Consider the following 24,604-nt stretch of genomic DNA (forward strand, 5'->3'; position numbering starts at 1 on the left):
GTGGGCCCTCCTGCGATATGCTGTCTCAGACGGTTTGAGTGCGAAATCCGTGCATATACTATTCAAGACATAAAACCCCTTAATCTCTCATCACACTATGACGTTGTCTGTAAAGGTAACGCTACTGAAAATTGATTTGAGGATAGGTATACATAGGCAAGAGACTTATATGTATGTATTTCATGCGATTTTCCCGAAGTTACATACTTCATCTGATCGCATCTACTTGACTCTCTTGAGTCTGTGGAGCTGAAAGAAGTAAAAATTGGGCGTATTTACCCGGAGGTATTTAAAAAAAGAAGAAAAATAACAAAAAACACTCGTCACTTGAATTTTTTTTTTTTTTTTTTTTTTTAATTTCCCGGGCACAATTCAACTGAGGCGCTTCTTGAAAATACCCGGGTATTTATAAAAATTGGGTATTTACCCGGGTAAATACCCAGGGTATTTACCCCAAAAATAAGTACCCGGGTATTTACCCATCACTACTTTCGACTAAACTTAACCTGATCCCATCTCTGTACCTTAGGCCTAGAGACATGGTTCACATTTCTTTGAAATAAACAGAGGTATTCTTGAAGACAAATCTCCCCTCTTATCCACAATGAATTGACACAGGGACGGACTATTGTATTCGCTTCTGTGTGTCTGTCTGTCTGTTCCCATAGAAGAACTTATCCAAACCTGGTCGACCTATATATCAAATTAAAGTTCTTTTTACTAGGAACACGAAAGTGGTGGTGCAAATTTTGTCCAGAAAACCATAAAGCCAAAAAAACCAAAACAAGCTGGGCCCTTCCCTCCGGGAATTATTTAGCCCGTAGTTTATTCAATCAGTACCTATGTACCTACCCAATTTGTTTAAAATTCAGTTTATTATTATTCTTGATTTGATTTTTCGATTTTACTTTCATGTAATGATTTAAAATCAAGACTAGAGCCTGTTCTCCCTTTATTCCCAATATAATGTTCAAGTCACCCATCCATTTATTGGCTTTGTTCGGCGTAGCTTAACATAGGTGACGCTAAAACCGGTCTTAAATGATCGACTGAAGTGTTACCTAAAACTTTCTCGCTTTGAGTTCATAGGTCGTCGCGACAAATTTCGAGATCAGAGCTCATTTGTGTGAGAAAATGTGAACAATCCCCCAAAAACCAGTTTTTTTGGTTTTTTCTGTATGGTTTTCTGGACAAAATTTGCACCACCATTTTCGTGTTCCTGGTAAAAAGACCTTTAATTTGATATATAGATCGACCAGGTTTGGATAAGTCCTTCTATGGGGACAGACAGACAGCCCGACCGACCGAGTGACAGACACCGAAGCGAATACAATAGTCCGTCCCTTATACCTTTTTATTACTATTGTAATAATAAAGGAAAGGGACTAAAAACTGGTTTTTGGGGGATTTTTTTTTTTTTTCACATTTTCTCACACAAATGAGCTCTAATCTTGAAATTTGTCGTGACGACCTATGAACTCAAAGCGAGAAAGTTTTAGATAACACTTCAGTCGTAATTTAAGACCGGTTTCAGCGTCATCTATGTTAAGCTACGCCGAGCAAGGCCAATAAATGGATGGGTGACTTAAACACTTTCCTTTCATCCTTTCATAACTTTTTTGATGTCTCATACCGTTTTGTCATTTATAGAGCCGTAAACCGCCATAAAACGGCCAAAATTCTAGCAACCACTGCACCGATCTTAACCAAAGTTTTGTGTCACATCCTTCTCACATTTTCTGACTAAATACCAACTCTAGCTCTTACCCTTCTTGAGATATTTTGTTTACAGACAGACACACAGAAAATTTGGATTTATGCTCTAGGGACCTCAAACAATAAAAACTGACCATGGAAAATTTTGACCGAATACACTACTTTCCTTCCTGTAGAACAAGGAATGTTACATTTTATGACTTGACTTGGACTCGAACCACTAACAACTATGTACAAATGGCTTTTATTTTAATAAGACTTTCATTTTATATTCTGCAGTTTGCGCTCACATTATAAAAGCCTCAATTAAAAATATCTACAGCAATTTTCAAACCATTTGTTTCTTTCTCTTGTTTTTATAGGTACCTACCTTCCTTTGTAAAAAGGTTTCAACCAAATATTCATAATTTATAGGTTTTTTTCCTCCTCCTCCTCCTCCTCCTTCTTCATCTTCTCCTCCTTCTTCTTACCTTCGAATATATCTATACGTATGTATCCACCTACATCACACACACTACCTTCTTCCTTCTTTTTTTTTTTTGTAGATTGTAGACCTACCCATTACATACATATAAAAATATAGTTATTATATAGGTTGGCGCCAAATCTACCGATACCTACCATCAAAAGAACCAAGAAATTCGCAACAAACTGTTTCGAAAAAATTCCCTTTTCCCACTTCGGTCAGCTAAAAATGTGGCTTTGTTAAAAAACTACGAGTAGGTATGGAATATATTACATCTCCTTCTTGAAGAAACTTTCCTTTTTCCACTTTTTTTCGAGCGTTTGTTGCTCCATGAGCTTTGTGACAAGTGAATTTTTATTTCGTCCTCACACTGAATATTTTATTTGTTTATTTATTTATCTCCTTCATTCCCACAGTTTTGAATATTTTATAATGATGCGTTCGGCATCCGATGTATTGGTATTGTTCTTCAAAAGATTTTATTTCGGGTATAAAAGAACAAAGTTCTTAAAAGCAATTCAAGTTTGAACAGCTTTACGTAAATCCATTTCAAATCACACCCCATTGTGACCTTTCACCGTAGAAAGTCAATTTTTGTTTAGCTAACCGATATTGTCTTGAAAATTTTGTTTGACTAATCAAAATCAAAAACCTGATTCAACTTGCGGACTGAGCTTTTAACCAAAACGAAAGCTTTTTCACCAAAAACAGAAAATGTTTCTGATCAGAGCAAAACAGAAATCTCCTTTTGTGGTTAGTACTTTCGCAGTACAAGATGTTATATTCAAACATCAGGTACACCATTGGTTAGTGACCCAAAGTTTTCTAGGTTCGAATTCCGGGCAGGGCGGACTTTTTTCCCCAAGAAATTTCCTCTTCTGTATCGCCATGTAGGTATTTGAAGATTAACCCTGAAGTAATACATAATGAAAAAAAAAAGGAAGAGATTGAAGGAAAAGTTATAGCCGAAAGCTACAAGTCAGCTATTGGGTAGGTATAAGTTTTCCTTCGAACATGAGGAAGAGATTGAAGGAAAAGTTATAGCCGAAAGCTACAAGTCAGCTATTGGGTAGGTATAAGTTTTCCTTCGAACATGATTTCTTATTTACTTCGTTGTAGGGGAAGTTTGGTACGTACTTACATAGGTATAAAATTTAAGAATGGATATTATGGTTTATTGTTTGAAAACTCCTCAGAGCTAAATATAATAAGAACATCACAGCAATTCTTTCAAAAAGTTCAGTTTTTTACGTTGTTAGTTTAACGAGAAATTTACCCTCAGTTCGGCGACAAACGACAAACCCACCTCCTCAATTAACCTCCTCCAGGCAGAGTGAGGCCAGCATGCGATTGCTCTGATGATCACCCATCCTCATAACAACCACGTACAAAGAAGCACTTCTGGCACTTGAATCGAACCCGCGACCTAGAGGTTGAGCGTCAGGAGCTCTTTCACTCGAATATCAGAGGGCATAGAGTAATATAAAGCTTTATACATACTCTGCCTGGTACGGACTTGGGCATTTTATACAATGACCTCGATAATACTAGGTACTTTATAAAAAGCCTAGGGAACTCATGTAATATCATATTACTATAGATTTCATTATACACATTGCCCAAAGACGCTAGGTATTCTATAGATATAGAACACCCTGGTATTCTATAGAATGCCGGGTTTATATAGAATGCCGGTAACATACATATATAGATTTAGTTTGGAAATATGTACCTACATAATTATGTATTTACTTATTTTATTGATGGAGTTTACTTACTTATTTACCTTCCTATAAAGACATGAAAATTCTAGAATAATAGAGAGAGAGAGAGATAAGGTAAAAAAAGTAACAAATAGGTATACCTATCATTTGATACTGTTGAAGTCAAATTGAAATTAGCTTTGTTTCATTCAAGAAGGATTTTTCACCTTTCAAATTATCTTATGAGGTTGAGTAGGTAAAGGATAAAGTGTAGGGATAAAGTGTACTTTATCCTTTGAGTAGGTAAAGGATAAAGGATAAAGTGTGTACAACAAGCTCAGTGCATGTGAGACGTTTGTAGGTTACTACAAATATTAAGATACTCACAAAAGGGAAGTAAATTCTACGAAACACCTAACCCAGTTTATATTGAGACCTTTGTGGTTCATATAACCCAGGTGTTGATGAGCACCACTCAAAAATAATAGAACATAGATAGATAGAGATAGATTGGCACCTCAAATGGAACATCATATTCTCCAATAACCAGATGAATCAGAAGAAGAACATAAAGACTGGTGGGTCAGTGAACGGTAGACCTTGGGACGTATAGCTCGGAAAAAGGATCCTTGGACCCCACTCTTAACTGAGTATCGACCTCAAGTCCAAATCGGACTCAAAAATCAATGTTCAGACTACCCGTTCGATCACTCAGACAATAATCAGATTATTATTACTTATGAGGTGATAATTGAAGTTTTTCCTATTGAACACCATAAAAATGTCTAGTCCAATAGTCAAACAAGTAAATAGGTATTAGGAACCAATAATTTTATTAATATACTCGTAGGTAGCAGTTTTATGTAGAATTCCATTAGATTTCTCGCTCAGGTCGAGACATACCAAATCGAGTAAACTAAGTAACAATCCAGGATTACTTACTTTAGCAACATTTTAGTTGAATTCGAAATACAGATCCCAAAGTTCGGAGGAAACACGACTTGCCTTGGATCAAATTTGATGAAATTTGGAAATAAATCTCCAGTAAGAATCAAAGTTGAAACATACGTTTCTGCTAGCTAAACCTACGAAAAAAGGGGAAGATTGAAATTTCTCAATGGTCAAACAAAATAATAATATTTCTTGTATAGGGACTGAGACTAGGTAGGTACTTTTTAATCACTTATGTAATAAACAAAATTTTCAATGTGGGATTAATATTTATCAAGAGAGAAATAAAAACGACACTAGTGATAGTGACGAGTCATAATAAATTTCAGACAAACTTTTCGACCATCATAAACCAAGTTTTAGTCAAATTGTTTAATTCTTGTTTATTTTAAAATAAATAAATAATCACACTACGTCAGAACTCATTTCCATTCATTACAAACTCTCCATTGGTTAGATCTTTACAAAAGGTGTGGTTACAAATATGTGCGTGAAATATAAAGCTTAAAATCTTGGGTACATTATTTCTTTCTTCATTCATTTCAACCAGAGCTTTAGCAAAAGCTTGGCTGTTGTTGCATTTTAGTTTCACCAGGAAACACCGCCGAGTATTCGAAATCCCTTCAAAGTAAGTACGAGAGATTTCATGCACTTCAACTTTTTCATGTTTGACTAATTATTTATTTTATTTCTAAATTGGATAACTGGTGTTTTTTCTAAAATTAATAAAATTCTAATGCAGGCAACTAAGGCCTTCGATCTTTTAAATTTTATTTCTCTATAAGGCAAATCAAAATTCTTACGTCGATTATACAGAAGTGACGACCGATTACCGAAAGTAGGTACAAAGTTGTTATCTGGACAAAAAGATTTATACGTATAATATTACCTGAAGAAGAGTATAACAACATTTCAACATAGAAAATACCCACCAGCTTGAATAAAGGAGCTTTTTAGTTTGATTCAGGCACTATTAGTCAGGTATTTTTACTTTCCTTAATCTACTGTTTTATATCCACCTGGCTTTTGGTAAAATTAAATTTTTGACTAGTTTTATAGAGATCGGAGAAGAATTAAGTCAAATCAGATTCTGAGACTGTTAACTCCAATTCAAAATTTGCCAACTCTTGGACATTTACTGTAATCCGCAAATTTATAAAGATCGGAAAATACTTCGAGTGGTACACGATTGGTGTAGATATTTTATAGTAATAAGCTCTTAAATAGGTATCCATTGCTGGTACCGTTTTATACGGTCCCAGGTTCTATTTCTGTACCTAGGGGACCAAAAATTTGCTCTCAAATTTCGATAATACCTAATCTCAATTTACCTACCTATTTGGAAATTTAATAAAATAGTAGGATATGGTTTAGAGTATTTTAAGACTTTCCAAATAGAAAATGAAATCTTCTTCTTCTTTTTTTCCCCCCTTTTCCCGTGTACAGACGGGGTCGGCGTTTTTCGTCAGCCCTCAATTAGTCCTAGGGTGATCGCTTTTGGGCTGACATTTGATTTTGGCTACAAAATTTTACGAGTGAATGCCGTTCGCACTCAACCTTTGCTAATTCTTTAGCAAAGGGAAATTTTAGGCTGGTATGCTATCTGTTGAAAGTCCCCCAGCCCCAGCCAATTAAGTAGAACATGAAATATGTAGTTCCATTAAATCAGCAGTGATTGCATCTCTTTATCATCACACTGAGATTATACATACCTACTTATACGTAAATATAGGTAATAGAGCTTTTTGAGAAATAGAAGCAGGTGAAAAATTGTCTAAGTCATTCAACAATATTGCCTACCAATGTAGGTATGAACCACTCCAAAATAATATTCATATCATTTCCATAGAATATTTGACATGTTCATCGAAAATAAAACTTTTTTGTATAAATTTTCATTGCACATTCTCAAAAATTTCACTTCCTTTTTTGGCCCCAGATCTCACCAGGGGGTCTGTCTAGCGTCAATAATGTTATTTCTAGATTTTCATATAAACGTTTGTTCACTATTAACCATTTAACATGCTTTTTAGGCATAGTTTCATATTTTTACATTCCACATGTGTTATTATTACTTCCTTTTCTGTGGAGGTTGATAAATTTCTACATCTTTTTTTCCCCAAAATCATTCTAATGCTTTCTCTCATAACTTTTTTGGTGGTGCAGTTGTTAACGCGTTGGACTTTGGATCTGGAGGTTGGTGGTTCGAGTCCAAGTCATGTCATGAAATTTATCTAGGTGAAATAATCGGGGAACGATGTTTGTGACAAGCATTTAAATATGCTTAACACAATTAAAATTCCTTTCCTTTCATCCTTTCATAACTTTTTTGATGTCTCATACCGTTTTGTCATTTATAGAGCCGTAAACCGCCATAAAACGGCCAAAATTCTAGCAACCACTGCACCGATCTTAACCAAAGTTTTGTGTCACATCCTTCTCACATTTTCTGACTAAATACCAACTCTAGCTCTTACCCTTCTTGAGATATTTTGTTTACAGACAGACACACAGAAAATTTGGATTTATGCTCTAGGGACCTCAAACAATAAAAACTGACCATGGAAAATTTTGACCGAATACACTACTTTCCTTCCTGTAGAACAAGGAATGTTACATTTTATGACTTGACTTGGACTCGAACCACTAACAACTATGTACAAATGGCTTTTATTTTAATAAGACTTTCATTTTATATTCTGCAGTTTGCGCTCACATTATAAAAGCCTCAATTAAAAATATCTACAGCAATTTTCAAACCATTTGTTTCTTTCTCTTGTTTTTATAGGTACCTACCTTCCTTTGTAAAAAGGTTTCAACCAAATATTCATAATTTATAGGTTTTTTTCCTCCTCCTCCTCCTCCTCCTCCTTCTTCTTACCTTCGAATATATCTATACGTATGTATCCACCTACATCACACACACTACCTTCTTCCTTCTTTTTTTTTTTTTTTTGTGGACATTTTTATACGTTCTGCAGTGTGTTGTTTGGGTTTTATTTGTTTGTCTAAAGAAGAATCATAAAAGTTTAATTGCGTGAGTCAAGAGTATTTAAGTTGGTTTTTTTTATGAACCATAGTTGTCATCTGTGGTAATTAAGTTTTATTTTTACACAAGGACCTACATTATGACATTAGGGCAAGGAAAATCATGTGTTGTAATGAGATTATTCGGAAACTAGATCATTTGGAGCCATTTTATTGTTGTTGATATTTTTTCATGACTTCCCAAATGACTATTTTGTTAATTTTGGCGACAGTGTTTCTATTCTTTAGAAAAAAAAAACTAGTTAGTAAAGTAATGAGAAATACTCACTCGTAGTGGGTAGCTACCTACTTTATAATAATAAGAAAGTTTAGGTACATTTGGAACAGACTTTCTAGTCTAAAAATTCTCAAATCTAAAAATCTTGAGAAGTTTTTAAGGGCTTGAACTTAATTTCGACATGACCCTTGTTCCTTAAACTGCCTGTAGGTATTTAGAGGAATCTATTTGTCAAGTACTTAGGTATTTTGCTTTTCATTAAATTAATATAAAACAAAAGTATTTTTTTTTTCTTTTTTTAACACCCAACTTTCTTCGACTGTCGCGTCGGCTAATAATAAGAGGCCCAGAATATAATTAAAATAATTACCTACCTGTTGCAAAAAGTAGAAATTGAAAATTCCACGAAAACCTCATTTCAATACTTAACAAAACTACTGACCAATTGATCTCGTTATATTTTTAGTGGATGTAACAAAGTTTCAATACCTTTGTGAGAGAATAAGAGTTCATAAAGTAAATAATTACATTTTATAATTATGATGGATGAAGCTACCAATTTTACGAGAAGGTAGGTATTTACTTTACATAGTATCACGATGATCATCCCTTATCTATTTCAAAATTTTGAGGGAGAGGGAGAGAATGATATTTTTAGTGGATGTATAAAATGCACCAAAGTTTCCAATAGAGGATGAGATAGATAGAGTTAATATTTTAAGTGGATGTGTCAACAGTAGGTACAAACTTTTCCCATGTTAGATTAGAGAAATAGGAAGGGTAAAGTTAGGGATATAATGCATCAATTTTTAGAAATATAATTATTTAGAAAGAGTTTTCTAAAATTCGTTGAAAAAGGTGCTTTCCACTTCCTGACTCTAGAATGTTGACCGCGACATTTGGATTCATATCTAGTTGAATTTGTTTAATAACTTTTGAATGGGATTGTATAACACCAGCAACTTTTGTATAACACCAGCTTTCGTTAGTTTCGACCAAAAGAACGAAAAAGTGACCGAAATAATTTAGGTAATTTGCCAAAAATATTCATTCAGTAATTATTATTTTCTGATGGAGATGACAAAACCACCAGATTAGTGGAGATGACAAATTTACCAGATTAGTGGAGATGACAAAATTACCAGGCTCACGTTCCAAACTTCTCACTTTGCATTTCGCAGTTCCCAAAAGTTGTGACGTAAAATTTACAGAGAAAAAACCTTTTAGAACCATTCATTACCATTGTAACATCTGTAGAGACGTCAAATTTGGTGAAATGTGAAGTGCAAAGTTGTACTTGGAATGTTGCTTTCAAGAACATATAATATGAGCCCAGTGCATTAGTGCAGATGAAATCACCAGATTTGTAGATATTTTGTGGGTTGTCTTCTCTTTTCATGTTTGTATGTTGACTTGCTTAGTTACTTCCACTTACCCGGCATATGTTTGAGAAATACAGACATACCTACCTACCCTCCCTAACCTAACGTACATTTATTTTCACAGGAACTTCCAGGATAAAAATATCAAATGTCTTAAGAAAAGGAAGCCCTTGTGTGGCATAAAAAAAGTCATCAAAGGAAAATGGAAAAAAATCAATCTCTTAATAAACTCGTAGGAGTCAGCAGTCTCTAACATAAAACCTGTCTTAGTACAGTTACTATTTTTTAATGGACGAAATGAGTTTCAAAATTTTTAACATGTCATTTTCAAAGTCGTCTCTTTGTTTTCCGATAACGGAAATTTTGATCTGTCAGAATTTGATGCAAATCTCAATTGCACAAAGCCCACAGTTCAGTTAAGTACCAGTATTAGTTGAATACTTTTATTGAGCGAGGCTATCACAATAATTCTTTTCTTCTTAGAGCGATCAATGGCAATGATGTCTATCTCGATATCGAGTTGTAAGTTTTGTAAGCGTGGCAGAAAAAGTTTCAGTCTTATTTCCATCACGGCCAGAAGAGAGTGCTAAGCACGTTGATTATATTGCTAATCATGAATAAGAAGTATGGACGTGATGCGAAATGTAGAACAAACGTTTCCGCAAAAAGGAAAAAAAAGTAAATTAAAAACATTGGAACACGCTGCCGTGCACCGCTGCTAGATGAGCTGAATTCCTAATTATCCATAAATAATTATGAAGAACAAATCTAGTGTCAGCGTTCAATTATTTACTTTGAAATGTGCTTTTCTGCTTTTCTCTATTAGTTCATTCAGTATTTGATCAACCAGACACAATATAGTTGGGTATTTAGAGATAGAAACTTGGAATTTAAAGACAATTTAGATTTGACTTTTATCTTCAAAAAATTAGGTGAGCTTTTAAGAATACATACTCATTAGTCATGTTCCCACAACCCTGAGAGCAATATCCCACAACCCTCAGAGCAATATCCCACCACCCTCAGAGCAATAACGCCAGAGAGATGTTGACTTTAAGAAAACGCTGGAGTTGTAGTAAAAAATAAAGACCGATTGACTGGGGTCTATTATTATTACTATTATTATTATTATTATTATTATTATTATTATTATTATTATTATTATTTCTGTCTTCTATACAAGTACTTAATTATTCAGTGAAATAGGTATCTAATAAAATATTCTGCCCGAGGTTTTTGCTTCTGCCTCAGTGCAAAAAATGTTCGATGGAAAGGAAATTCTCCTTACCAGTCGGCATTTAACTTGCTTAAGTTATCTTCGAGGCTTTTTGAATAAAATTAGATTTATTATTATTCTTACCAGTTTTTTCCCCCTTGAGGTGGGTCAATATAATTGCACTTTCCTGAGAGAAATACGAAATGGGATGAAAATTATTTTATTGGAAAAATAGGTAGGGGAAACTAGTATACCTTGAAGAGAAAATATGTCCAGGATTAAATAAATAGATATTAGAAGAAAGACAATATTATTGGTAAGGTTATAGAGCAGAAACCATTCTGAGAGCAATTCATTTCATTTTATTGCTATTATCAATTCGTGAGATCAATTTAAAAGATCTCAAATTTTTATCTTCATAATTTTGCCGTAAGACCCAAGATTTTTTCAGTTCCCTTCGATTAGGCTGGTGTTCCTGTCAATACCAGAACAACATGTTTTAAATTTTTGCTGGCTTGGTAGACAGGTAAGACGTAGGTAGGTGCAACCTACTCAGTCAAATTCATCCCTAGGGACTACATGCTTGTGATAGTCGAAAATCCGAACTCTCAATGTCTCCATCACTGAATTGTCTTATTTTCGACGTATTTTATTCACGATCGTTGTTATCAGGATCAATCCTGAAAATCGATGCTCAAGTTTCGAAATTCCTCATTTGACTTATGATTGTTATTCGAACTAGAGTTCTCCCGTTCTGATATAAAGACAAGATAGGTAATAAAAGCGATCAACTTACATGCTGTGCAGAGATAATGAAAACCGTACCTCTATCGCATGAACATGAAATTCCCTGGTGTTTTCTCCTTCCCATATGAATTAAATATAAGATGAAAATAGGTAAGATATAAGGAGATCCTTCTTAGGTCCTTCAGTGCGTGCGTGGAACGGGCGAATAAATAAATACAATAATTCCTGATAAATTTATCGTAATGCCGCCACTGTTGTCAAAAAAAATATTCACAAGCCTGATAGGACATGGAAGCCATAATATATGTCTATTGAACCTAATTTTTGAGAGACGAGACGGTATTGTAACGATATTTTTCTATTCCAATACCAGAAGTGTTCGGAAAAATGTCACAAATTTTCAGTTTCCCAAATTTTTAGGATTTCGAAAGTTCTACGAACTTTGGGCTTGGGAGAGCCGATTTGTAAGAACTGAAGAAGAGGTGTAACTTGATTCTCACTACTGAAAGGTCGTGATGGTGCAGCTATCCATCCAATATTCAACATAACCTACACAATATTAGCTTGTAATCTCAGAGGTCTATGTTACCTTGTTGGGAATTAGCAGTTTTGACTGTTCTGAACTTTCAAAGATTACCATGGACAAATCGCGGAAAATTCAAAAGGTTTTACCTCACGACACGAGTTTTAATCAAGGTATGAATTGGAGGTGTAGCTTGTAGACGCACATTAGATATGAAATTTTCCATTTTCGCAGCTTTATTCATTTCTAAGAGTAAGTACCTAATTCTTTTTAGGGTTTCAATGAATAATGTGATTTTGGGAATTTCTATTACGAGACTCAAACTTTTCCATGGGCTTAAAGAAATTTTTGCACTTTTTTAGTACCGACCTACCATATCGTTTTTTATGTATTTGAATTTCAAATTCTGTTTTCTCTTGATGGGCTAACTTTTTAAGTCTCAAATAATTTTATTTCGAGCTCGGTTCATACATAATTATAAGGTCGTAACCAGTGGGTGAATCCATATTGTTGAGGGGAAAAATCTAAACCTTAATGTTGAACTACGTACACCTACCTATTTCTGATGAATTGGTCGAAAGCCTTCACAAGAATTTTGTTATCTGAAGAAATACGCATAATTTGTGCCTAACTGTCGCTTCGCGTCGAACTATCATTGCTCTTAATATTTAATTTCTTACCTATTCAATAAAATAATACATACCTATTATTTATTTAAAGAAAGAACATAAATGTTAAAACAAAGGTCGAGCAAACTACAAGGGTGAGAAAAACATGATAAATGGTTTCGTGTGATAAGTATAAACACTGCGTGAGTGCCGGAACTTGGCCTGACGCACTACCTTGTAAATTGCGCCTAAATGCGCCTAACCTTCCGCAAATAAATAATCAAATGTTTGTGTGGGAGAAGAGCTCTGAACCCTGAAGTATTTTGGCGAGAAACATAAAAATAAAACAATTGATTCAGCATCAGCATCATTGGTAGTGTAACATGCAACACACCTATGTGGCATGACAGTAATGTATGTTACAGGCCATGTTGATTCATAGATAGGTACCTACCTAGGTATATCAGAAATGGTAAACTTTGACTAACATCTATGCATGGTAAACTTTATCTAGGGTTAAAGTCGAAAAAAATAGAATACTTGCTTAGAAGGAGTTACAGCTTACAGCTCATTTATCATTTTTTTCTTTTGTTTTTCCGTGTTACCTACTGTTCAACTTTGCCTGTAACATTCAGTTTTCCCACACCTAGACTGTATCATGTGTATCATATGATAATAATAATAATAATAATGATAATCATAATAATAATAATAAACTGAATATTAAACAAATTAGGTAGGTACTAGGTACATGGGTTGAATAAACTACGGGCTAAAAAAATCCTGGAGGGACAGACCCGGCTTGTTCTCTTTATATTATTTATTGTTATTGTTGTCATCCATTGTCTTCTTCTTCCTTCCTTCTTTTTTCTTCTTCACCTTTTCCTGTGTACAGATGGGGTCATCGTCTTTTGTCAGCCTCTCAATAAGCCCTAACTAGGGTGATTGCTTTGAGCTGACATTTGGTTTTGGCTACAAATTTTATGAGTGGATGCCTTTTGCACTCAACCTTTGCTCTTTCTTTAGCAAGAGAAATTCGGGCTGGTATACTCCCTGTTTAAAGTCCCCCAGCCAGGTAAAGCTGGTCTACTCCTTGGTTACACCTGGGCCTACCACTAACAGATGGGGATGGAAGTACCTGATGGGACTTTGGCTACTTACTACAACTACAACTCCTTGTTTAACGTCCTCGACTCCCCCAGCCAGACTATTTACTGTTATTATCATACTCATTATTTTCATTATTACAACTACAACTCCTTGTTTAACGTCCTCGACTCCCCCAGCCAGACTATTTACTGTTATTATCATACTCATTATTTTCATTATTGAGATTTAGAACAAAAAACTGACATCAGGCCCTGAAAAAGTTAACACTGCGATTTTTTTGTTCTAGAGATCTGAAGCCTCCTAATCTTCTTCTAGTGCAACATGGTACAAAGCTCAAAATTTGTGATTTTGGTACAGTGTGTGATAAAAAGACAATTATGACCAATAACAAGGGTAGTGCTGCATGGATGGCACCAGAAGTGTTTGAAGGTAAGTTTTGCTGTGTTCTACTTGTTTTTGTCCCTTTTCTGTTGCATAATGTAGTATAAGTAATAAATAAATAATATAATACATACCTATTCATGCATAATTGCCCTAAGAGGTGGTTCGGCCATGTGAGTGTCTTTCCCTTATACCTGGAGAAGTAATTTTTCAGAAAGGTGCAAAAACAACTAAATACCCATCTCCTCAAAAATTATTTTTTATTAGCTTAGGAGATGTTACTATGTAAAAATCCGTCGCTTCGCTCTGGGTTTCTGCTAGTAAATCCTTAAGACATGGCCGTTCAAGTCACTCATCCATTTAGTAGTCTTTCTCGGCTTTAAGTCTCTAATAGGATAGGGGTACAGTCCTTGTGTAACTTTAAGTCTCTAATAGGGGTACAGTCCTAGCGGGTTATTGTATCAAATTATTTTTATTCCGTACTCCCCCATTGGATCCAATTAATAAATAAATAATATAATACATACCTATTCATGCATAATTGCCCTAAGAGGTGGTTTGGCCATGTGAGTGTCTTTCCCTTATACCTGGAGAAGTAATTTTTCAAAAAGGTGCAAAAACAACTAAATACCCATCTCCTCAAAAATTATTTTTTATTAGCTTAGGAGATGTTACTTATGTAAAAATCCGTCGCTTCGCTCTGGGTTTCTGCTAGTAAATCCTTAAGACATGGCCGTTCAAGTCACTCATCCATTTGGTAGTCTTTCTCGGCTTTAAGTCTCTAATAGGATCGGGGTACAGTCCTCGTGTAACTTTAAGTCTAATAGGGGTACAGTCCTAAGTCTCTAATAGGATAGGGGTACAGTCCTCGTGTAACTTTAAGTCTCTAATAGGGGTACAGTCCTAGCGGGTTATTGTATCAAATTATTTTTATTCCGTACTCCCCCATTGGATCCAATTATTGTATCCAATGAAATAAGGTATTAAAAAAAAATGTAACGGTAAGTAATGATCCTAAAAATTAAACAAATCAATACTTTTTATCTCATTAAACCTTTTCTTTCCCTTGTTTGTGTATTCCGTACTCCCCCATTGGATCCAATTATTGTATCCAATGAAATAAGGTATTAAAAAAAATGTAACGGTAAGTAATGATCCTAAAAATTAAACAAATCAATACTTTTTATCTCATTAAACCTTTTCTTTCCCTTGTTTGTTTTGCTAAATGATCACAAATTGATGACAAGCAACGATGTAGTGAGAAGCATGACTAAGTTGAAGCACCACACAGTCGTCGTCCCCTTATTTAGTTCATCTTGGTCGTAAAGTCCATCAAACCTCTCACCCGGTGTCCACATGGGACCGTTGTTACAGAGATCCGAGTTACATGTAAAACAGTAAATGAACCCCTTCTCCTTCTCCTTCCCGTCACAGATAGTAGTAGTCCACTTATCCAACTTTGCGATACCCCTTTCTAGCAGAGGTTTATTGTTAACAACTGTCAGTAACTGATAACAATATGGCCAATAAACGTGCTTCAAACGGGTTCTCGTGGTTCTGTAGTTCACATTCTCGCAGTATTCATCTTTAGCTTGAATATTATTGGTAATCTGTTTGTTGTTGCATAAATAACAATGTCGAAAGTTTTGATAGCCACACTTTGACGTCACGAGTAGTTCTAATAGACACAAGATGAGTAAATAATAATGATAGATAGACGACATAGTCACTCGATACTCATAGACTCATGTCAATCTACCTACCATCTAAAATTACTGAAATTTTTTTGTAAAAATGGTGCCTTTTAAAAATAAGAAAAAGTGAAATTCCTGCTTTGGATGGAGCTACGAGAATTTTTGGACAGTTTTGGAGATTTCGAATTGGATTTTTTTTTATATAATTTGGCTACTACAACTGGGGGTTAATGACGTAAAATTTGGACACGGTCACATGCTTAAAACTACTTAAAAGTACCTAACGGTTTCATTAAGTACCTAACGAAATTTTTACTTTCTATTACTAGTGGTTCTGTGAACTGTAGACCTCACTCAGATCTTTTGCCTAAGCTGAGACTTTAACAATAACGTCCTTTCATATCGACAGTTGTTGTTTAACTTGGTACCTATTTGAATTTTGGACAAATTTACGATTTAGAAAAACGTCCTGCTTAGAAAAAATGTCTTCTGGGTAATCCTACGTATGAATGGGTAACCCTACGTAATACATAATTACACGTATGTATCAAAACAGAAATAAAACTATCTAGCTATCTACACGTCTTATGTAGGTACCTATATCTAAAAAAAGAGGTGACACTATTATAAAACCTGTCAATCACTCTAAAGAATAAAATTAAAGAATAGAAATAAAACTATCTAGCTATCAACACGTCTTATGTAGGTACCTATATCTAAAAAAAGAGGTGACACTATTATAAAACCTGTCAATCACTCTAAAGAATAAAATTAAAGAATTGTTGATTTTGAACCTTTTAAACGAAACAAAAGATTTACCTTTGGTTGATTTGATTTTGAACCTTTGAAACAGAACAATCTAGCTAGGAGCACGCCAGTGTGTATATTACACGAAACATTTCGACGCATTTTTACCCCTATCATAACTCCGTCAATTTTCAATGTAATCTCACGTTGGGACCATATGTTAACCTATACTTCCTTATTATACCTGCGAAATTCCGAAGTTCTAGCTTTACCGGAAGGCGTAGAAAAAACGGTTTGAAAATCGCTATTTTACGACTGACTGATTCACTGACTCACTCATCAAAATTATGAGGCACTTTCCGATGTCCTAGAAACTTGAAGTTTGGCAGGATGGTAAGTCTTGATGAGTAAGTAAAGGGAAAAATCTGAAAATCGGTAAAAGTTGCACTGGGCGCCGCCCACAGGCGAAATTAACCGCCTTTTGGTGGTTTTCACAAAACGGTTAGAGAGATAGAAAAAGTTATGAGAGTAGACCCCCCCAAAACCATACCTAAAACCCCATAGGTACCGCGTATTTAGGTAAGGAAAAACATTGCCAAGTTGAAATTGAGAGAAGGTTGAAGGAATTGACATCCAGCATTTTCAGCAGACACGAAAAATTGGGAATGCTAGGTCGCCATGGTTACTGGAAAATAATGTAAACAATATCTTCCAGGTTGCTGTGGTAACTCAATAATTATGTAAACAATCGGTAAAAAATTCTCATCTAAAGCTTTACGACTTAAGCCGTAATTTATTATGTGACTTTTTTGGATTCAGTCAAGGAGATATGAATTTTCAACTTCAACACCCTGACTGCCAAAGCATATTCCGAATTCTCATCTAAAGCTTTACGACGTTAGCCGTAATTTATTATGTGACTTTTTTGGATTCAGTCAAGGAGATATGAATTTTCAACTTCAACACCCTGACTGCCAAAGCATATTCCATTGTGATTATCCACACAAACCCATGTATTAAAACATTTATCTTGACATATGAAAGACAGACTCTTTAATTATTGGAATTTTTTCATCAAAAACCCAAAATTTCACTCAGAGGCCCTCTTTCAGATAATCATATAAAATACATAAGTGACCTATGGCAGCAAGTGTGGACTTCCAATTCCAAAGCGGAATCTCTTTGGTTCAGCCATGTTGAATCTAAAAAAAGTCACATAATAAAATACGGCCTTTGTATCCGTTGATCTCATTATTAAGCTGAGTCCACACCGGTGTTACAATGTGGCCTGTGTTGCTCGATAGTCTCAATACGTTCAACGGCAAGTGTGGACTTCAAAAGCGGAATCTCTTTGGTTCAGCCATGTTGAATCTAAAAAAAAGTCACATAAAAAAATACGGCCTTTGTATCCAAGGAGCTCAAGTAGTGGAGGGAGGGTACCCTATACCTCATGTGTTATAAAAGCGTATCCTAAAAAAAATGTAAACAAACCGCCATTGTTTTTTTGGGGTAGGGGTTTACCATCTTGACCAAGGAGCTCAAGTAGTGGAGGGAGGGTACCCTATACCTCATGTGTTATAAATCACATTTGTGTTTTTTTGGGGTAGGGGTTTACCATCTTGACCAAGGAGCTCAAGTAGTGGAGGGAGGGTACCCTATACCTCATGTGTTATAAAAGCGTATCCTAAAAAAAATGTAAACAAACCGCCATGTTGTGCTCATAAGAGTGGCACGAATTTCAAATTTTGAGAACCATCGGGTTTATTAGTGCATGATTTATGAACTTTTTTCACGCAAGAGCTTATTTCATCAATGATGATGAAATAATTTCATCAATAATGATGAAATAAGCTCTTCGTGCTGTTATTTTACTGGTTTTGGTTTTCAAAATTTGAAATTCGCGCCACTCTTATGAACGCCATGTTGTGTTTTTTTCATTTTTTCAAGGATAGGTACACATCGGGATCGTTACTTCCCCTCCCCTACCTTATACCTCCATGATCTTGACTTCCCACGCATATGAATATGTATTGATATGCATGGCAACTGTATTGGGGGATCGTAATGTTTTGGAAGATCGTAATGGGGGCCCCGTTCAGCTTTGGGGCCCCAAATTTCAAGGATCGACGTGTCTTGATTCAATGAAGATATGTTTGTGCCAAATTTCTTCAAAATCAGACCAGGCAAACAGGGAGTTATAGCGGAACAGACATTCAAACAAGTAAACATTGTACAAAACTACAAACATCTAAACCAAATGCAAAATGGTCGAGTTAAAACATAGACCTCACTATCGTCCAGTCAACTACAGTATAGCGAGCTATACTAGTAATGAAAGTATTGCAATCGGTCCAAATTTTCAAAATCGGGAAATGGTTGGAAATATCCGTTTTGGGATCCCCCGATGTCAAAAAAGTGATTTGTGTGTGTGTGTACCACAGGTTTAAATGGGAAAAGGTGGTATACAAAATATCTCAAGAAAGGTTTGTCGTAGAGCGATGAAATTTGGTACGATATACCGGTATGGTCCAAGGACGCGACTGCAACAATTTGGTAAAAGTCGGACGCCAGATTTTTATTTACTTTCTATTCTATTCTTTCACTCATCCAGATATCAACCAAAGTAAATGTTGCTTCGAACTTAAAAAAAAGTTCAATTTTTGGACACTTTTAAATGATCCATCATTACATGGGGAGTATTTTAAGATGAAACAAGCTGGGTCCGTCCCTCCGGGAATTTTTTAGCCCGTAGTTTATTCGATCGTGATTAGAGAAAATCAGTACCTATGCACCTACCTAATTTGTTTAATATTCAGTTTATTATCATTCTTGATTTGATTTTTTGATTTTACTTTCATGTAATGATTTAAAATCAAAACTAGAGCCCGTTCTCCCTTTATTCCCAATATAAGGCTCAAGTCACCCATCCATTTATTGGCCTTGCTCGGCGTAGCTTAACATAGGTGACGCTAAAACCGGTCTTAAATGATCGACTGAAGTGTTATCTAAAACTTTCTCGCTTTGAGTTCATAGGTCGTCGCGACAAATTTCAAGATCAGAGCTCATTATTTTGTGTGAGAAAATGTGAAAAAAAAAAAAAAAATACAATTACCCAATTAACTTTAAGCCACCCACCCATTTATTGGCCTTCCTCGGCGTAGCTTAACATAGGTAACGCTAAAACCGGGCTTAAATGATCGACTGAAGTGTTATCTAAAACTTACTCGCTTTGAGTTCATAGGTCGTCGCGACAAATTTCAAGATCAGAGCTCATTATTTTGTGTGAGAAAATGTGAAAAAAAAAAAAAAAATACAATTACCCAATTAACTTTAAGCCACCCACCCATTTATTGGCCTTCCTCGGCGTAGCTTAACATAGGTAACGCTAAAACCGGGCTTAAATGATCGACTGAAGTGTTATCTAAAACTTACTCGCTTTGAGTTCATAGGTCGTCGCGACAAATTTCAAGATCAGAGCTCATTTGTGTGAGAAAATGTGAAAAAAAAAATCCCACAATTACTCAATTAACTTTAAGTCACCCATCCATTTCTTTTTTTTTCAAATACGTATTCCGCAAATGTAATAGAAAGTCGTGTGATGTTCACACCAGATTTTTTTTCTTTCAAATACGTATTCCGCAAATGTAATAGAAAGTCGTGTGATGTTAACACCAGATTTTTACTTTCCTTATTTTTAGTACAATTTAAATTTAAACAAACCATGAAGAAAATGGTCAAGAAAATGTTAAACTATCTGAATAATGGTCACTAAGTACTTCTTGTATCAATTCAGGTTCGAATTACACGGAGAAATGTGATATCTTTAGCTGGGGCATCATCCTGTGGGAAATTCTAAGCAGGCGCAAGCCATTCCATGAGATCTATGGGTCTGCATTTGGCATCCTCTGGGCAATACATAAGGGAATACGACCTGCTCTAATGGAGGGCTGTCCAAAGCCAATAGAACAATTGATGACGAGGTAAACGGTTTTTCAACTCAGCCTCGTGAAAACTATTGAGTAACTGCGTTAATCGAATAGTGACAATTTTATTGGTGGCATTACCAGTGTAAAAAGATTAATGAAAAACGGGATTTATTAGCAAACGAGGGACTTAGTAAATAGTAATGTTGTAAGATCCATAGAAAGTTATGAAAAGGCTCTGCTTTAACAGAAATAATCATGATTTGATAATAAGCACGGTACGAAGGACGGGCTTTTCCGCTCGTTGGAATAAAGTTTTGATATTGTTTAGTGCCTGCCTTGTAAGCGCCAAGTCACGGGTCCGATTCCCGCCCGAGGCGAACTTTATCCTAAGTTCTCGGAATGGCTGGCTTTCTCCTTCTTCTCTCCATCGCTTTTACAGCTCCCTCTATAAAATAATAATAATAATATAATGTTCCATTTCAACAGATGCTGGTCCAAGGACCCTCTAGCCCGACCTTCCATGGATGAAGTGGTCAGGATAATGACCACCTTGTTTCAATTCTTCTCCGGGCATGAGGAGCCTTTACAATATACTGTTGGGGAAATCCAGGAGTCTGGTAGGTGGATTTTATTCCAGAGAGTTTTAACGGGACAATTTTGTATTTGTTCCGCGATTACTCCGGAACGTTTTGTCAGCTTTGATGACATTGGGTAAAAATGTTCAACACGCAAAAGAAATTTGCTCATTAGATTTAAGGTGGATCGAGAATTTTGGGGTTCTCGAATACCCAATGTAGGAGATCATTATGATATCAGCAAGAAAATCTGATTCGAAGACAGCTGCTCAAGTTTAAGGTACATCACTGAAATGAAACAAAGTTGCGCCATTTAAGGTTAATCGAGAATTTTGGGGTTCTCGAATGCCCAATGTAAGAGATCATTATGATATCAGCAAGAAAATCTGATTCGAAGACAGCTGCTCAAGTTTAAGGTACATCACTGAAATGAAACAAAGTTGCGCGTGTTTGCTATATGGACGGGTCTAGCTATTTGGGGAGGGGGGGTTCACTCTACCTCGTGAATACAATAGATCAGTTGCGCTTACTTGGGTGATGTTTCAAAGTCATAGAGCAGGAAAAATGAGGGTATATGGACGGGTCTAGCTATTTGGGGAGGGGGGGGTTCACTCTACCTCGTGAATACAATAGATCAGTTGCGCTTACTTGGGTGATGTTTCAAAGACATAGAGCAGGAAAAATGAGGACCAACGGATTTTTCTTTTTCTTCTACGACTTCTAGATCCCGAGATAAATCGATTTAAAAAATACCGGAGGCGAACCTTATCCTAAACAGATAATGTTCGTTTTCGGAACGGCTGGCTCATACCTTGTTTTTCTTCTCTTTTCGATTTCGAGACGATAATATTTCCGTTGTTACCCTCTACCAATCTTTTCACAAAAAAGTTTTATTGCATTTCAACACATAAATAATAGAAGGCAGTTTTTGTATGCTATTATTTTGGTGCTCACTGCAGCACTGTACATGGAAAAGGAAAGTGTGAATAGCTCAATAGCATAGAATTTTTCGTGTACAGAAAAGGAAAGTATTGGCTAAACATACACACATGCATGAAACGCATGAATTTATTTCTTGGCAACAACATGAACACATATCGACACTTGTACCTGGGCCTAGCTTGAATAGAAAACAATACAAGTATGACTCATTGCTCGCCTCTTCCTTAGGGACCAAAATACATTTATTTACACAAGTCGGTAGACGTGAGATTTTAAAGAGGTACGAGTAGAAATTAATGGTGGTTTATGATGAGGACGCAATCTGATGTGATGGGTTGATGTCAAACTTTTTAGTGCTTAATCCTAGAGTTAAAAGTCAGGTTCTGGTGCCGGCCAACAGTGAATTTTTGTATTACTCATTGAGTAGAAAGGAGGCTCTTACGCCGGCCATTCACCATCAGGTAGGGTAGACTTGACAGGTACCATTCACCGTCAGGTAGGCTTGACAGGAGTGTTTTTTTTTTTTTTTTTCCTCCCAAATTTTATGGTTTCATTATTATTTCATTTTGGTCCAATATTTCGCTGTTTGCGATAGCGCGATGTTCGCGAAATCCGCGAATCCTACTTATTTAGCCCGTCCTTCCTTTATTATTACGATAGTAATAAAAACAAGCTGGACCCGTCCCTCCGGGAATTTTTTAGCCCGTAGTTTATTTGATCGTGATTAGAGAAAATCAGTACCTACATATGTACCTACCTAATTCGTTTAATATTCAGTTTATTAGGTACTAGTGGTTGATTCGTCCTTTGTACGGGACCCCCACACACACACACCACCCCCATCACACACCCACCACCATACACCCACCACCACACACCACATCCACCACACACCACATCCACCACACACCACACACACACACCACACACACACACCACACCCATCCACCCACCATACACACATCACACACACACATATCGCACACAGATACCCGTCACACACACCACCCACATACCCACCCACCACACACACAATCATCACACACACACCACCATACTCACGGTCGCGCTACGCGCTCCCTGACACGTCCCACAGTGCAGCATAATGGGCATAACTTTGAACCGCCGCCATTTTAAATCAGGATGGAATATGACGATTTTAAGTAGCCTATGTCAACCGGAGTACTTTTCACTGAATATTAAACAAATTAGGTAGGTACATAGGTACCCACTGATTTTCTTTAATCACGATCGAATAAACCAAAGGCTAAAAAATTCCCGGAGGGACGGACCCAGCTTGTTATTACTAATAATAAAAGGTATAGTGGACAGACTATTGTATTCGCTTCGGTGTCTGTCCGTCAGTCTGTCTGTCTGTCCGTCTGTCCTTACTAATAATAAAAGGTATAGTGGACAGACTATTGTATTCGCTTCGGTGTCTGTCCGTCAGTCTGTCTGTCTGTCCGTCTGTCCCCATAGAAGGACTTATCCAAACCTGGTCGACCTATATAACAAATTAAAGGTCTTTTTACCAGGAACACGAAAATGGTGGTGTGTTTGTTTCTAATAGTTTCAGAAGATAGTGATGACTATACTCTAGAAGACAATGAAAATACAATATCGGACATCTATGGCGAGGACAGTATGAGTAAGTTTCAAGTTCATTGTTGTTGTTGTAGCCATTGCCCAAGTCAAACGGAATCAAACTCCTTCTATAGTTGGTAATCCTAGGAATTCTGCTACATCTGGTTTAAGCCATAGATCCAGAGGTGTGAGTTGTGTGGGCTTTGATGGACAAGACATAAGTACATAAAGTGGAGTAGACTTGATCTTAGTAACCAAGCTTTAGCAAAACTACCCAACCATTTTTAGTCCGTCCTTCCTTTATTATTCCGTCCTTCCTTTATTAGTCCGTCCTTCTTTATTATTACAATAGTAATAAAAAGGTATAAGGGACGGACTATTGTATTCGCTTCGGTGTCGTCTGTCTGTCTGTCTGTCTGTCGTGTATCATATACATAATCTCCCCCCTTCCCATGTTCTAGTGATATTTTGCGAGTTTGTTACGCTTTAGGTCCGGCTGACATTTTCTGAATACATAATCTCCCCCCTTCCCATGTTCTAGTGATATTTTGCGAGTTTGTTACGCTTTAGGTCCGGCTGACATTTTCTGACAAAATTAAATAATTCCAATGTGTCAAAATTTGACGACAGTTAATTTAAAACTGCGGCCTCACGTCATTCACTGATATTCACCTCCCGGGCAAAACATAAAACTGATAATGGAAAATGAAATGTATTTGCGTCTACTTCATTTTGGATTCTCTTTCTCTCCACATCCCTCTTTCCATCTTCTCCACTATTCAACTATTTATATCCCATGTCCACTAGTTGATGTCTTCGTAGCGTAGGTGGGTATTTCTCTTTTCCAAATAGGCATAATCATCAATAGTGCGGTTATTTCATTTTCTTCCTCCTTCTTCTTCTTCTTCTACTCTTTCTTCCTCTTCTCCTCATCCTCCTTTTTCCTTCTCTCTAATTCTTCCTCGCTTGGTAAGTTCGTTCAATAAAGGTTCAATTTCAAATCAGACGATCACAATATTGTTGGATGTCTTTCCTTTTTTTTATTCTCTTTTCCAAATAGGCATAATC

General features: G+C 36.1%; 1 protein-coding gene across 1 annotated transcript in view; it reads left to right on the forward strand.

The window, feature by feature from the left end:
• The window catches only part of LOC103517530 (mitogen-activated protein kinase kinase kinase 7-like), a 26,209-nt gene extending 2,457 nt beyond the window's left edge, over positions 1–23,752 (forward strand). The window contains exons 3-6 of the mRNA XM_026829340.1: positions 13,936–14,116; positions 20,303–20,489; positions 20,922–21,052; positions 23,523–23,752. Of these exons, the coding sequence (XP_026685141.1) occupies positions 13,936–14,116; positions 20,303–20,489; positions 20,922–21,052; positions 23,523–23,677 (654 nt within the window). The 3' untranslated portion in view covers positions 23,678–23,752. The remainder of the gene's footprint in view (positions 1–13,935; positions 14,117–20,302; positions 20,490–20,921; positions 21,053–23,522) is intronic.
• The last annotated feature ends 852 nt before the right edge of the window (positions 23,753–24,604 follow it).

This window comes from Diaphorina citri, unplaced genomic scaffold (genome assembly GCF_000475195.1).
Source record: "Diaphorina citri unplaced genomic scaffold, Diaci psyllid genome assembly version 1.1 scaffold55, whole genome shotgun sequence".
Taxonomy (NCBI): Eukaryota; Metazoa; Arthropoda; class Insecta; order Hemiptera; family Psyllidae; genus Diaphorina; species Diaphorina citri.